This window comes from Ambystoma mexicanum, chromosome 12 (assembly GCF_040938575.1).
Source record: "Ambystoma mexicanum isolate Mex_15411 chromosome 12, UKY_AmexF1_1, whole genome shotgun sequence".
NCBI lineage: Eukaryota > Metazoa > Chordata > Amphibia > Caudata > Ambystomatidae > Ambystoma > Ambystoma mexicanum.
In genome coordinates, this window is record NC_090936.1 from 935,215,023 (window position 1) to 935,232,280 (window position 17,258).

A 17,258-nucleotide genomic window follows, 5' to 3' on the forward strand; every position below is an offset into this window, starting at 1 on the left:
CAAGGGCCTCTTTTCGACTGTCGACATCATCAGTATAAGTAGCACAAGCAGTGCCCGTTGGCTTGAGTTCTGTTTTTCCCATAGAGGAGTTACAAGGAGTACCATAGACCGTAGGCTCCAAGAAAGTGTAAAAACACAAATTCTAAGGTGGGAGGGGTGATGAGGAATACGTGAAAGAAACATCCAATCAAAAGAACGTTAGCACGGGTAAGTAACTTGTTCTTCTAATGCATTGTGTCCTCCCACATACTCCTCTTTGGACAGACTCCCAAAGCAGTAATAAGTTTGGTGGTAAGAGTATGAATTTTATTTTGTCCTTAAATTTTATCATGGACCTAACGAAGGGCTGCCTTCCCAAATTGTCCTTAACGAAGGTTAATCCATGCAGTAAGGTTTCACAAAAGTGTGAATAGACGACCAAGTGGCTGCTGCACATGTGTCTTACTGTAAAACCTCTCTGAAGAGCAGCAGAAGTTGCTATGCCCCTTGCAGAATGTGCTCTTAAACCTTCTGGCGGGTCTTTACCCGCTAAACTGTAACATTCACCAATATCCAGAATAATCCATCTGGATAGAGTGTTTTGTCACCGCTAAACCCAATTTAGGATCTGTATAGCCAATAAATAATTGGTACTTCTGACGGATTTTGGATGTTCTTGATACATAAAAACAGAGCCCTTTTCGGGTCCAGCCTATGTAATCTTTCCTCCTCCATTGCAGGATGAGGTGGGTAGAAAGTTGGTGAAATACTGTTTTGTGACAAGTGGAAGTCGGAGACTACTTTTGGTAGAAAAGAAGGTTTCTCCTTGAGAACAACCTTGTCTTCATGGAAAACAGTGTATGGGGGTTTACAGGAAAGTGCCCCCCAAAGCACGTACCCTGCGGGCTGACGTCATTGCTATTAGCAAGACAGTTTTTAAAGTGAACTGTCGTAATGGGCGTGAATGTATTGGTTCAAAAGGAATGCATGTTAGAAATGTTAACACCAGATTGAGATCCCATACAGGGACTTAGAATGGAATTGGTGGAAATACATTATTAAGACCCTTCAGAAATCGAGTAATCAGAGGCATTTTAAAATCTGACTCCTCCGAAGAGCGCTTAAAAATTGAAAGCACTGCCAGATAACCTTTAATTGTTCCAATCCGGAGCCCCAGATTAGCTAAATGTAACGAAATGCTTGAAGAAAAGAGAAAGGGAATTATTCAGTACAATAAAATCCTGCCAATCATATCAAGGAGAATAATGTTGAAGGAAAGGGTGAATGACAGAGGGGCAATGAGAGAAAAGTCAATAGAAATAACAGTAATGAGATTCCCCAAGAAAGGGGAGGAGAAAAGTGCAAGAATCTATGTAGAGAGGGTGGTGGTAGGGACTCCTATGCTTGTGTTAAACAGATGAAATGTATAAGACTATTAAACTGCATCAAACCCACCCACATAATGGCTTCAAGGGATATCAGAATTGTGGAGTTCGTAGGAGAGAAGCGGACTGAGTACGGGTGCAAAAGAACCCAACAAGAAAGAACTAGTGCTATCTTGTAAAGAGAAATTTCAGAGGTTGAGGTCTGAGGTGAGTGATTATGAAGATAAAATTCGGGCAAGTTGGAGCGAGGCGACTATCCCCAGAGAAAAAGAAAAACCCAGCTAAAATATCAGACTCAAAATCCTAACAAAGATGAGAAAAAGTCAATACCAAGGAAAGATGAACTGGTTACTTCCTATGACAAGAAAGATTTACTTGCCCTGAACTTTACAGTATCAAATCTGGAAAATGCAGCGAAAGAGAGCAAGCAAAAGCAACTGAAAAAAATTGAGGGGAGTGGGTGGTCATGGCTGGCCGGTGCTCTAAATGAGCCCAGGGTCGATTAGATTAGTAAGGCTAGGAGCAGTGACATCTTGAGGATTGGATGTTTGAACACTAGAGGATTCCGTCCTCTATTCAATGAAAAAGTGACAGACTTAGACTTGTTTGAAATTCTAGTCTTTCAGGAGACCTAGTTAACCAAGCAACCAGATTGTGATAGCTACCTGGCATTTCTCAATCCAGCCTTGAAAGGAACAATGGGTCGCCCTTGACTCAGGATGGAAGGTTACAGATGTCAAATGTCCCAATCCCTAAGGTCTTTTTTTAAACAAAAAGGTGGATACCCTGGGACGATTCCTTTTGATTAATAATATCTATTGGCATTTTAATATAGCCAAGGAAACAAATATGGTAGCCACAGTGATGGAAATTATAGACGAAGCAATGTGTCAATGGGATGAGATTAAGGCAGTTTTTTGTGGCGACCTGAATATTAAATTGCTGGATAACGAGGGTATCCACCTCAAAGAGGGGCAATGGAAGGAACGAGAGTGGGAATGGATGTGTAATAGGTCAATGAGAGGGATGCAGATTCTACATGCCCAAACACTGGGGGATTTACCGGGCAGCACCACATGGAGATGTGGCAAGTTGGAGTTGTGCATAGACTACTGCTTTGTGTCTAAAAATCTCAGATGGTGGACTGGTTCTCAGTGATCTTGAGTGATCATGATTTTCTGGCCATCCATATTGCGGGATGGTGGGCCTGTTGACCATTAAAAATGAGAGAAGTTGAATTGGGATGGGGCGGTAATCGATTGAGATTAAAACATCAAGAAGTTACGAAAATTATGAGTCTATACATGGCCCAAATCCTAAGGGATCTGAATAAAATCGAATATCTAGGAATTCATTATGAAAGGGAAAGCCAAGGGAGGGAAGCTGTGGTCCCAAAAGCATGTGTATGACCCCAAATTGGTGAATAGGAGGAGAAGGTTGATGAGAAAGGAGATAAGAGCAGTTGGGAGAGATGTTTATCCCACCAAATCAGAACGAACTAGGAAGATCCGACCGAAATTTAGTAATTGGTGTAAGAGTTCTAGGGTTATGAGAATGCAAAATGAGGCTAAGCAAGTTCTGAAAGCAGTATGTGCAAAAAAATCTAAAGACATCTGGAAGCTAATTAACAATGAGCGTGTGTATAGAGAAGAGAGTGCTTGAGTATGGTGTCCGAATGCAACTGGGTACAGCATTATTCTTCCCTATTCGCAGATCCTGAATGGAAGGATGAGATGGTGGCCAAGCGCTCGCCCTTGAGGTGGATGTTTGAGTTTGATGAACATGACGCTAACATGATAGGCAATTTGACTTCCTCTCGGGCAGCTGGGCCGGATGGTCTGTCTAATCAAGAACTGAAAAAGAATAAGGTACAGTGGGGCAAATTGCTAGTCATTATTTTCTCTCAAGTCCTGGCGAACCAAGAGATACCAGCTTCTTGGAGGGAGGCCAACATAGTCCCCATTTTTTAAAAAAAATGGCAGTCGAGCAGAGCCTAGGAATTAAAGACCTATTGCTCTGCTCGACTATTGGAAAGCTTTTCGCGACCGTCTTGTTGAGAGACCTAAAAGCCTGGGCTTCGAAAAGTGACATCCTAGATCCACGACAAACAGGGTTCGTGAAGGGGGTGGGCACGACTCTAAATCTCTATTATAAATCTTCTTAAAGAGAGGACGTTGGACTCTGATAAAACCCTCTACCTCGCCTTCATGGACCCAGAACAGGCCTTCGACGGAGTCATTAGGGGGGGACCAATCGCCAGCTTTGTACTGCAGTTAAGACATATTCCTTTAACAGCGCCTTGGTGCCCCTGGGCTGTGTGAGCGCTTTATAAATGCAAATAAATAAATACCTTAAAGAGGCCCAGTTCAGACCCTTTCCTATGGAGAAAGCAAACCAAAAAATAATTCTCGAAATCGAATTAAATAGATCCACTTTTGAAATATACAAAAAAAAAAAATCTGTCCCTGCAAAGCCTGCTTTTCTTATTTGCTGCCACAGGTTTCACACACTATGGATGGACTGGCAATTGACAGACCATTGGCTTACCACAAATGGATCGATACTCAGACACTGGGACCTTGTTCATGGACCACTTTCCCTTTCAGAAGATGAAATAGTTTTATCATGCCCAGAGAAAAATATAGGACCACAAAAATACCTTGCAAGAGAGGGTTAATGCACTGAAAAGGAAACACGTAGGTGGGTCCTCCTTTAATGGTAAAAAAATAAATACAAATAAAAGTATTGGCAAAGCCAACAGTTTCTAAAATGGTTGGCTTTGTCAGTGCTCGCTTTTTGCAGGACTTCATTACAAGGAAGAAATATAAATCAAAATACTTAAGGCCAACTTGGCTAAGACATATTTACCACACCAGTAGCCATTTACTGCTCCATGTATGCCATTAACTCTCTGCAGACTGCTCAGAGGTACAGTGGCAACCCAAAGCTTGATCTTACTGCTTAATAGCACTAGCTTACAGAGATCCCAGAAGGATACGTTCTGATGGGGATTGGGAATGGCCAGAAGAATTATCCTGGGCAGTTAAGGGGTGGGTAAATAACCAAACTATACCTACAAGCTGTGTGTCCCTCCTCACATGTCATCTCCAGACTACCTGTACTCCAATGCAATAGTTTCACCTTAAAGGTGGTGCTTAAGCGCCCAAACTAAAACATGGTATATCAGAGAACAGGTGTGGGCTCTGCCTGCAATCAAGGCATTTCTCAAACAGCTGTAAAAGAGAGCATGAAACGAAAACAATTTTAGAATCTTAGAAGCTCGGAAACACTACAACAGTATAGCACCCACAACAAAAAGCTCTGACTGCATAATAATGTTACAAATGAATGGCAAATGATGGTATTCGGAAGGAAGATTATAATAAAAAGGTGACCAATACCTACTTTTTACTCCCAGTGTCATAGAAAATTATTCGTTTATCTAAACCAACGGTTATAAATAACAGGTCATTTACTGGAGAAAAGCAAATTTCCGTTGCTGGAGCTTTGTGAGAATTGTCGAATACATGGCAGGAATTCTGGCTATTTACATCCCACAAGGTTACACTTCCACTGTCAGATACGCTGCCAAGCAAAGATTTCTTCATGAAAGAGTATTTTAAATGTCGAACCGGCTGTAAAGGAACAAAACTTAAAGTTACAGCATGCAACAACTTTCAAAGTAACTCACCGCATATTTAACAAGAACTTCTAAAGGTAATGTGTGTGGTGGATGAAGAGAAGCAGACTATATATTGGGAAAAACTTTACAGTAGAATAATCTATGAAGCTTCAACTAGAGGGAAAAAAGAATAGCGAGCATTTAAACAGGGTAGATTTGGCCAAGGTTGTACCTGAGGAAAGGGCAGGTGATGCATCACATTAAAACTTTTGCAGTCATGTCTTTCAGTTAACAAACCAGTGCATTTGAGGTATCACCACTGCTAACTACCATTGAGAAAGGTGTGCTCATTAAAGATTATTTGGAAAGGTACAGGACTGGGAATGCAATTGAAATAAGGAAATCAGAAATAGGTGCATGCTGCTTTCAAAGCATTTCGAGACAGGTTTACATTTTTAATTTGAATACACACTTTGAAGAGCACCCCCTTCATCTCACAGAACAGTTACAAAGAATGCGTAGATTACGTATTAGTAATGCTCATTACTCCTTGGTCTACACTTCCTCAGTCAATCTAAAATCAGAAACCTCAGTTGCTTTAAATATTTTGTAATCATTTTCAAGGCCAGTCCTACCAACACTTGCAGTTGAGGTATAAAGGGACTGAATTACCCAGAAATCTACTGAGTGCTCATTCTGGGGCAAAGCTGCGAATCTTTGGGGAGATGTATGAATGACAAGAAGAGTAGGACTAGGCGTAATGTAGATGTCTAGTAAGTAACCTAGCCAATAACCTTACATCCCTCTTCCTCATCATAGTCTTTACAAAGTGAGAAATAAAGCAGAAGGATCAGTGTCAGACCACAACAGAAGTAGAGATAGAATTAAAACGCTGCAATACAAGCAAGTTTATTAATAAAGCAGGTTTATGAACAGACTGAATGCCCCTGGGGACTCTGGGACTGCTGTGTTGAGATCAATGTGGAGGCGCCCATTGTACATGAAACCATAAGGGAGCACAAAGGTTTATGCTCAGAAAATGTTAACGAGAGCAACACAGAACTATAGCCCAAGGGGCTGCTTTTTTTCAAACTGATCTACTTGCTGTCAAGCTCAATTCAAAATACCTCGCAGGAACAGCTCAAAGGCCTGTACTAAATCTCTCACCATCTGGGAACACATTGAAGGATTAATGGATGCTTCAGCAAGCGGAGAAGGCAAAACAGTCAGGGATGGGACAGGACCGGTTGTCTCCTTGCGGCATACATCAGATTTGTTGTGACGGTGTAGCGTGGTAGTTGCACAGTGGGCTGGTGGACCTGTTAGTAACAGAGGTGTTCCAGAGACGCCCATCTCCCCCTGGGTTCTTAAACTCCTTGGACAAATCATTTTTAAAGTGCATGCCCCGTGTTAGGAAAGATTTTCTTTTCGCCGCTTTCCTACTATAGACATGTATGGGACACCCTTTGTTTTTGCTTGGTCTTCAATCCTGACCTAACATTTTGGAGGCAGGTAAAGCCTTCTGATTTAGTTCCCTTGCTTTGGGCACATGTTTATGGGGAGAATGATCAGTCCATAAGACTTTCAGTGCTGAGAGACTATGTCTCTCTCTCCCTCTATGGATATTTTGTATTTTTAAACTACACACATCACCCTAAAGTAAAGTGTGGTTAGGATACTTTATATTCTTAGATCTTTAGGGTTACAAATACAATATGTCCACGATGGGCATGTTTTGAACCTTTTACTTGTGCACTTTAGCAATTACCGCAAATGACTACTAGGAGCGGCTAGCACTCTAAGATGGCAATGCCACAATATTTTTTGCTGTCCTTTGGCCATGTTGTTCTATGGCCCTCTTCCTACTGCGAGGAGTCATGCGAGACAGACACTTGGGTATACGTTTGTCACAAGTTGCCATTCTATTAAGTAAAAAAGAATGAGACAAACCCCTATCTTTCCCATTCCTAACAGAGGTGTCCCTACCTAGCAAACTAAAGCGAAATGAAAATCGACCTAATGTCAAAAAATATCTGTCCCTCACACTAATAAACCCAAGAGAATCATACAACGATTTAACTTCACAAAATAACATTTCAATTCAAACACAAAAGTTATAACCAAGAATTTGTGTGACCAGGGTTGGGTCCCCTTACCCTGGAATAATTCAGGATGTTTGCAATTAAAGTTCAGTTTCAGAAAAATTCCTTTCATAAGCCAAGTTTCACTCCAAGTAGAAATAAAAGTTATTTTCATTCAATATATTCTTCACTTGGCAAAGTGACTTTACTGTCTCTTTACACCTCCAGTCCAAAGTCATCACAGAATGCCAGCCTAGAGTCTCCTCCCATGTGGCCAGAGAAAGGCAGCCAGATCCTGACCCTGAAGGGGTTGTTAGGATCACATGGGAGGAGAAGGCTATCCAAGGAATCGACACAAGGAGGGGCAAAACAAAAGGAGGACAAAATAACGATCTTACTAGGTCTTCTTTTGTTTCCCCACCCTGGTCTTGTCACGGCTAGAAACACTTGTAGACAGGCGCGTTATAAATGCCACGTCAGATCATATCAGTGGGCTACTCTTCTTCATAGGAGTCTTGTCTCCAATCTGTGGAATGGTTGCAAGAGTTATCCTTTTATCCAGGATTTTATTTTGTATTTTATTGTTTAAAGTGCAGATCTTGCTAGAGAGCTGAGGAGTGATGTACAGGGTGTGGATTGCCAGTGGTTGAGCTGGCAGTTTAACAGTAGCGCAGTACATTAGTTGAGCTCTGTGCATCCATTGGGATTAGTTCTTGGTCGGGTTTGAGAGATTTGAAAAATTAGAGAATTGTGGGGTCATTACGAGCCGATGACCCAAGGACCAACACTAGCTCTATATATTTTAAAAGCGGTCAGCTAAGTGGAAGAGTTGAAGTGGGCCATAGTGGAAAAAGTCTGTTTAAGGAAGCTTAACTCCTACCTCTATGGGACTTACTTCACTTAACAGACTGACCAAAGTCCTTAAAATGGCTGATTAACATGAAGGGGGTGAATTCAAAATTGCTCAGGTGGCCCCATAAGCCTTCAAGGCTTGAACTTCACTATTGAGCATATATCAGGTCTCATAACAATGCTGATGGGCTGGGGGGCGTGGCTTGGCGGCCATGCGAGAGTGAGCAGACTCCGAGAGGCTCCCACCAGATCCGACCAAAGATCCTGAGAAAGGCGTATATTAGGACAAAAAAACCCGAACAAACGCCAGGAAAAGGCGTCGGAAGACCCAAGGCACACACGGGAGAAGACCCGAGGAAAAACGGAGGCCAGAAGAGCGAAAACGAGAAGAGGGAGAGACGCGCCGCAACACCAACAAAATGGCGGGCGCGCAACGCTGAAAAAGAGACCCGCGTCTCAACACACGAAGAAGGCCGAAAGGAAGGAGTAGAACCGGGCGAGATAGCCGATCAACATCCAGCGCAGGCAGGACCGAAGTACCACCAGAGTGGCAGAAACCCGAGACGCCAACTGCGGAGATAGCCGCGCGACACCGACCCAGAGAAGGTGAAGACGGCGCGGCTCAAGAACAGGAAGCGGCCCACGGACCGGGGCTGGAGAACAGCTTTCCCCAGCCGATGCGGAGACGAGCAGCAGCAGCGGAGGCCTAGCGGAACAACGAAAGAACCTGAGCGGTGAGGCAGCGGAAGCGAGGGGCGACCCATAGACCGAGCCTCAGAAGAGCGGAGGTGAGCGTCAACGGCGGAGAGCCAACGGAGCGACGTGGGACCCCGAGAGACGAGGCGGCGGAGACTGGGAGACGACCCGTGGACCGGACCAAGAGAGCCCTCCCCTGACGCGGAGGAGTGTAGAAGCAGCGGAGGCCCAGCAGAATAACCGGAGAACCCGGAAGGCGAGGCAGAACGGATCGAAAGCGGCCCACAGACCGAACCGAGGCAGATTCCCTCACGCCGAAGCGGAGGTGAGCAGCAGCAGAGCAACGAGGGATCCCACAACGAGAGGAAACGGAGAACGAAGAGCGATCCATAGGCCGGACCACAGAAGAGCCTCTCCTGGCCGACACGGAAGTGAGCAGCAACGACGGAGACCCAGCAGTGCAACGAGGGACCTCGAGAGGAGAGACAGCGGAGAACGAGAGGCGGCCCACGGACTAGACCCAGAAGAACCCTCCCCTGCCAACGCGGAGGTGCGTAGCAGCAGCGGAACCCGATAGGAGAAGCAGTGAAGAATACGAGGCGGCCCACAGACCGGATCGCTGAAGAAGAGCCCTTACCTGCCAGTCCGGAGCGGAACCGAGGGAGACAGCAGATCAACGCCCAGCCCAAGCAGGATCGGAGCATCACCCGACCGGCAGCGAGACAAGGCACCGACGGCAGCAACAGGAAGAGAAGCCCGAGACAGCACTACAGAAACAGCGCGACACCAAACTGGGAAGGAAGAAGGCGTCGAGACCCACGGACAGGAAGCGGCCCACAGATCGGACCGAAGAAGAGCCCTTCCCTGCCGACGCAGAGGTGACTAGCAGCAGCGAAGAGCCGGCAAAGCAGCGGGAGATCCCGAGAAGGGAGGTAACGCCGAGACACAGGAACCAGGCCCAGGGAACAAGAGACAGACCGCGGGGCAGGTCAGGAGAGCCGAGACCTAACAGAGACGACATAAGAGAAGAAGGTAGCCGCCGTCGTAACGAGGAGAGCAAAAGAATTACACATAGACCCGGACACCACCCCAACCAGCTGCCTCACAGATAACCAGCAAGCGGGGGAGAGAACGTAACAGTCACTACGAACCACAAATCCAGCCAGCACAAACAGACCCCCCCCCACACAGGCAGAAACTGGGGGATGAGCCGCCTCACGCAAGGCACAGACTCCAACCACCCAAAAGCGAGAGGGAAGAGAACACCGGAGAGAGACACGGCAAACGGACAACGAGGGTAAAGACACAGAGAGAAATCGCTTATTAAAAAGGCAACACACGCAGGAAAGAGTGGAAGCGAGTGTGAGAATTGAGCAAGGACCCACTGAAGCACAAACGAAACCTGACTGAACAGGGCCCAACTACAGGCCAAGAGCAGTGGGTACTAACATGCCAGACAAGCCTAAAAGCGGCAGAGGGAGACAAACAGTCATGGAGACATTCACCCGGAAGAACGACGACCAGCAGCCAGAGGCTGGGGAGAAAGACACGCCGGAGTCATACGCCACGCAAGGAGAGATCAGGCAAGTGGAAAGCAGCATACTGGAAGCCATAGGGGCGTTAAAGACGTCGATAGAAGGCAAGTTGGACGCAGTGATGGTAGATGTGGGACTCCTTAGACAAGATACGAGGAACCTGGCGGAAAGGATGACAACAGTGGAACAACAAGCACAGAGCAACTCAGTGGAAGTGTCCGCCTCGCGAACACAAATGTCGGAAGCACTGGAAAGAATTAATATACTAGAACGCAGAGCTGAAGACGCAGAAGGCAGGGCCCGGCGCAACAACGTACGAATAGTGGGGCTGCCAGAGGGGGAGGAAGGAAGGGACCCCACGAACTACATAGAGAACCTCCTGATCCAAGAAGTGGGAGCAGAGACCCTATCCCAAGGCTTCGTGGTAGAAAGGGCACACCGGGCGCTGACTAGAAGACCGCGCCCAGGAGCACCACCAAGACCAATGATCGCAAAAATTATGAACTTTAAGGACAGGGAAAAAATCCTGACTTTCTCGAGAGAAGGAGGGAACATCACAAGGAACGGGGCCAGGATAACGATATATCCAGACTATACGGTACTTGTGCAAAAGCAGAGAGCCCAGTTCTGGCAGACCAAAGAGCGCCTTCGAGCGGCAGGGGTGAAATTCATGCTGCTGTATCCAGCCAAACTAAAAATACTGCATGACGGAAAAACACAGATCTTCGAGACAACGACCGACGCCCAGGAGTGGATGGACCAGCGTGGGATTCCACAGTCGGCAGAGAGGAACGAGCGAAACAGAAACCACCCCCGGCAAAATAGAGACTAGAACCGGGCACGACAAGTACACCCAACGCTACAGGAGCAAGAACAAGACGGTAGAGATGCCCTACCGGGAAGTAACGAAAAGGAGCAACCGACAGCCTCCAAGTTGAAAAGCCCACAGTAAAGAGACTTACAAAGGGAGCACAAGACTCGGGGAAGGGGAACCGCCAAGACCCACAGAGAAGCCCCAGTAAAAACAATGTTTATAGTGTCAGTTTCAAGACACTACGCCGCGACAGGCAAGGCCGAGGAGGAAAAAGCGGCACCTGGAAAGCGGTGGAGCCCGAGCAGAGGAGGGGAGGCTGGGCGTTTGTTGACGTTATTTGGGTTAACAGTTATAACAGTTGGGAAGTTAAGGTAAAGCCCGCAAAGAAAGGAGGAGAGCGGAAGAGGAACTAACAGTTGTCACACACAAAGAATCGGCAAGGAAAACAAATTCAGGGGACAGTACCCACAAACAAAAAGCTGGCGGAAAGCACGAGGCAAGACCGCCCACAACAAAGAGCGGCCAACAGAGAGAGAAACGACCCGAGAGAGAAAACGAACGGACGATTCAAAACTCAACAGCCAGAAGAAGGGACACAGATCCCCGGCAGGAATACACCGAGAGAATAAGACACTGAGCGAGCCCATGGGAAAGAACAGGCCGCAAGCGCTAGTCCCCACAAGGACCAAGATGTCTTAAGAATTGTCACGTGGAATGTCAGGGGGATGAACGCATATGTCAAGAGGCTAAGGATTTATACCTGGTTGAACAAAACAAGGACCCACATTGCACTGTTGCAAGAGACGCACCTGACGGCGGAAAAACAGGCCAAAATAAAGAAAAAATGGGGAGGCCAGATGTATAGTGCAACATACTCCAACTACGCTAGAGGAGTCATAACCTGGGTCGCCCCGGGCGTCCCATTCCAGCTCATCAACCAAGAGAAAGACGCGGAAGGGAGAATCCTGGTAGTCCATGGGATGCTAGAAAATCGGGAGATATGCCTCGTGAACACCTATGCCCCTAACCACGACGCTACAGCCTTCTTCAGGACGCTCCCGCCCCGGCTGGCCCCGTACAGGAATGCAACGATGATTTGGGCAGGCGACCATAATTGCACACTGGACCCCCGGCTGGACAGGTCGGACAATAAGCACAAGAGAGCGGCGCCGCCAGCGAGAGCACTACAACAGATACTGGACCGGCTCGGGGACGTCTGGAGGAAGGTACATGGGGAAGAGAGGGGATACACGCATTATAGTGCCCCACACAAGACATTCACACGGATAGACTACCTGTTTACGGGCAAGGAGACACTGGGGGAATTCACTGAGGCACACATACACGCGCGAACCCTATCTGACCACGCCCCCCAGACGATCACATGGGCGCACACACACAGGAGAGCCCCTATACCAACATGGAGATTGAGGGCAGAGGCATTATTGGACGCAGGCTTCCAGGAACACATCCAAAGCGTAATAGAAGATTATTTTGAACATAATGAGGGTAGTGTGGAAAGCACAGGAACGGTCTGGGAGGCCTTCAAGGTGGTAGTCAGAGGGGAGGCGATGGGGAAAATGGGAGGTCTCAGACGAGAAACCCTAGCACAACTAGATGAGTTAGAAAGGAGAATCGAGAAGGCTGAGAGACAAGCGGGGGAGAAGGGGGCGGAACAAGAGAACCTCACCACCCTGCGACAACAGTGCGTGGAGACCTGGGAAAGATTGGGACGGCTAGACTATGGGAAATATATACAGAAACTACATGCTGAGGGGGACAAGCCTAGCAGACTCCTGGCCTGGCTAACCAAGCAGGAGACTAAGCGGGAGCCAATTAATGAAATTCAGAACAGAAAGGGAGAGGTGATAAGATCCCAAGAGGGAATAAACGAGGTGTTCTCGCAGTTTTACGAGGACTTATACTCCAGGGTCCAGGAGGCAGAGGAGGGGGACCTGAAGGAAGCCCTCGCGGAAATTAGACTCCCACAATTGACGGAGGAGCAGGCCCAAATATTAGACGCCCCTCTCACTGTAGAGGAACTAACGGAGGTAATCGCCCAGCTCCCGACAGGGAAATCTCCGGGGCCAGATGGGCTCCCGGGGGAATTTTACAAACAATATAAAAATGACATAGTCCCGAGACTGCTAGAAACACTAGAAGAAGCATACGAGAAAGGAAGACTCCCGAGTAGTATGTCAGAATCTATAATAATCCCGATCCTTAAACCAGACAAGCCCCCCCTTGAATGCGGTTCCTACAGACCGATTTCCCTAATAAACCAGGACTCCAAGATCCTGACGGCGGCACTAGCCAACCGCCTGAAAAGAGTGCTACCCACCCTGATCCACACGGACCAGACAGGGTACGTGCCAGAACGGAACACGTCCTGGAACCTGCGCAGACTCCACTATGTTATAGAAAGGACAAACCAGGAGGGAGGGGAGTGTGCTGTAGCCTCACTGGATGCAATCAAAGCATTCGATTCGGTGGGATGGGACTGGCTCCTGGGAACGCTCACCCACTATGGGATTGGACAAGGGTTTACAAGATGGATAGAACTACTATACAAAGACCCGAGAGCGAGAGTCAAGACGGGTAGACAAGTTTCTAGGGAATGGGGCATAGAGCGAGGCACAAAACAGGGATGCCCCCTGTCCCCAATGTTATATATCCTGGCCCTGGAGCCGTTCGCAGTATTCCTAAGAACGGATTACAAAGACACGGGCATAGAGATAGACGGGGAAACACACCAGATATCCATATACGCAGACGATATACTCCTTTACATACAGAACCCACGCACCCACCTGCAGGACTTACTAGAGGCGCTGCGCGCGTTTGGTAGGTTATCTGGAATAGTGGTCAACAGAGAAAAATCCTTGCCGTTTCCCCTGGCAGGCCTACGCGCAGTGCCGTCAGATCAATTACCGCCTCTGGGCATCACATGGGCCCCGAACACCTTCAAATACCTGGGAGTGGACATCTATCACGACACCATGGAAACACACGCAGGTAACACACAAGTAGCTTTAGACAAAATTGAAAAGGCTATGAAATTCTGGCAGACGCTACCGTTGGGCATGATAGGCCGGGCGGCACTACTAAAAATGACAGTCCTACCCCGACTCTTATATTACTTCACGAACATCCCATACAACATACCAAGGCCCTTCTTCAAGCGCCTACACACTATGGCGAGAACCTTCCTATGGGGAGGGGGGCGAAACAGGGTGGCACTAAGCACACTACAGAGAAGCTATGAGTGGGGGGGGCATCAAACTCCCAGATTTTGAATATTACTATTTGGCAGCACAACTCCAATTTGTGGTGCGATGGCTGGGCGAGGAGACCTCAATAGATGCAATAATTATTGGGCCAACACTCCGGAGGTATTACCTGAGAGAATTATTATGGGTCAATGCCGCCCAAGCCAAAGACCTACCCAAAATAGCCCAACTAGGCCGAACACTATGGAAAAGAGCCTGGAAGACACAGGGCATACGAGACCCCTGCTCAAGACATATCCCACTGGCGGGGCTGGTGGACACCCGAGTGGCCAGCCTGACCACGTACAGGGCACAATGGGAAGACAAAGGTGTGGCCCAAATTGGGGACCTGTGGCGTGACGGACAGTGGGCTGAATTCCAGACCCTGATGGACGAACAAGATGTACACAGGGGCCAATTCATCCTGCACAATAGCCTAGTTCGGACAATAAAGAAGAGGTGGAGCACTATGCCAGAGCCTGAGGACACCGAAGGGGTACTAGAGGCATGGTACGATATATCCGAAGGAGGTCATACGGTGTCCAGACTATGAGCAAATACTGGGACACACCAACAAAAAGACACTAACAGCACGGATGAAGTGGGAAGAGGAACTGCAACAACCCTTCGAAGACGAGGAATGGAACAAAGTCCTCATGTACACAAAAAAGGTGTCCAGAAACGCCAGGTTCAGACAACTGCAGATATACATAGTACATAGAGCATACCTAACTCCCAAGAGAATGTCAAAGATGGGAGAAGGACAAACCCGGAGCTGCCCGCGGTGCGGAGACGAACAGGCCGACATGGTGCACATGTTCTGGTCGTGCCCGCAAATAGCAGACTTCTGGAACACGGTGAGAGAAAAGGCGTTGACAGCAGACATACGGATGCCAGCAAGAACGCCAGCAACATACCTATTGGGCCTGTTCCCAAGGGGGCACCGGCAGATGACACACGTGGCAAAAATGAAGGATTTAATGACAATACTAGCGAAACGCCGCATAGCGATGGCATGGAACAAGAGCGAAGGCCCCTCGAAGGAAGGATGGTGGGCCGACCTACAAAAATGGGCAATAGCAGAGACGGCAGTCTGGGCGAGAGCTACACAAAGGGGAGAGAGCGACAGCGGAGCCAGACTACAAGCATGGAACTCCCTGGTGCAAGACCTGTTTGGCAGCGGAGGCGAGGATGATACGACTGACAATAGCGATCCAGGCGACTCAGGAAACGATGAAATTGAACCGCCCACGTCGGGAGGCACTACATAATTCAGAGGAAGAGAACTAACGGGAAGAAAGAGACGAGGTCGTGACCAGCGCGGACTCTGAACAGTGCAAATCCAACTGGGAAAGACCAGCAAACACATGCAAGGACAGGACCAAGGGAAACTCCCAGGGAAAGGAGGGAGGCCACCGGGAGACCGGCCCCTCCGCTACGAACTTGACAACGGCCGGCGCCGGCCCCGAGGCGGCAACGGACCACGAACATACTGCGGCAGCCTTTGGGGAGAGGGAGGGGGGGAGGAAGGGGGAAAGGAAAATGGGAGGGTGACTTTTGTTTCTGTTTTGTCTGTTCTCTCCCATTCCTTTTATGTTGTAAAACCAATAAAAAGAAGTTAAAAAAAAAAAACAATGCTGATGGGCTGACCAGGATGTATAAGCAACTGGAACAGGAATCCCATCCAGGGGTGGATTATATCTCCCAGTCCTTCGTTGGGGTCAGGCTAGTACCAAAACGATCAGTATTGAGATACTATGTTTCTCTTTGTGAATGATTGTATTGTTACAATTGCACACATCACCTTACAGTTAAGCAGTTAGGATACTTTGCATCCGTATTTCTTTTTATATAACTTTTTTTGGTTACTTTTACAATGTGCCCAAGACAAGCTGATGGCAGCAGTGATATTTTTGCAGTTGTGACATGTGTGCACGTTTGCTTTTACCACAAATAGAAATTGCTTGTTGTTAGGCGGAAACCTGTGCAGTTCCCTCTGGGACCACTGCAAAAGATTTAGGACTACAGGTGTTTGGCAGTAAACCCACTTGGTAGAAGTCTGTACCACACAGATTCACTTGGTAGCTGTGGCTGAGCAGTCAGACTTCTCTCAAGAAAAGTTAGGCAGTATGTGGAGTATACAAAATAGGGCAATTTACACAGTAGAACAAGCAAACACGGAACAGAGCTTCGGTGTAAAGATATATAGTTATTTATTTATAAAAACACATCTATGAAAAACACACTGGCACTAATACGGTAAACAACTTCAATCACAATTACTATAAGTATCTCACTCCTCTAACAATAGTTCGACAAGTCTAGGTTCAACGGCACCACTTATTTGCAGACAGAGGTGAATGCTTCAACTGGGCGCATAATCATGTGTACAGCAGAGTTACATATCGTTACACGAGCATCATAGTACAACAGACAGAACGTACATTAGTCCAGGCTCTGAATCATTCTCTGTACATACTTTTCTTGGTATATTCTACTCTTGTATGTAAACATTCAGAGCCTGGACTAATGTACGTTCTGTCTGTTGTACTATGATGCTCGTGTAACGATATGTAACTCTGCTGTACACATGATTATGCGCCCAGTTACCTGAGGGTTCGGATGCGCTTTATAAATAAACCAACTAAACTAAACCTAGATGGCACTCTAGTATTCGTTAGGACGGGAGAGAAAAGGCAGGGTATGAAATCAACTCGGTACCAACACTTTTACGAACAAATGCAAGGCAAGTAAGGCAGGGTCTACTCGGAGAGAGGCAAGGCGATATGTCCCAAAAAGTATCACAGTTGAAATGCACTTCGAGTCTGTCGCAAATTGTCACAGAAAGATTGGACCAGTTCAGAACAGAAAGTTAAGAAGGCTTGGAGGCGACCCAATGGAGAGGCAAGGATTAAGACACCTCACGCTAACCGTCACAAGGGAAGCCAGGCGGACACGGTACCTTGTATGTGGCGAGACAGCTCCGGCGGGGGCAGTTGTTCCTGGTGGTGGATGCAAGTCGGGG

The 17,258-nt window shown here is 47.4% G+C and overlaps 1 protein-coding gene across 1 annotated transcript in view; it reads right to left on the bottom strand.

The window, feature by feature from the left end:
- Positions 1–17,258, bottom strand: part of NEDD1 (NEDD1 gamma-tubulin ring complex targeting factor) — a 551,712-nt gene that overhangs the window by 425,266 nt on the left and 109,188 nt on the right. Inside the window, exon 6 of the mRNA XM_069629423.1 lies at positions 4,770–4,999. Within this exon, the coding sequence (XP_069485524.1) occupies positions 4,770–4,999 (230 nt within the window). The remainder of the gene's footprint in view (positions 1–4,769; positions 5,000–17,258) is intronic.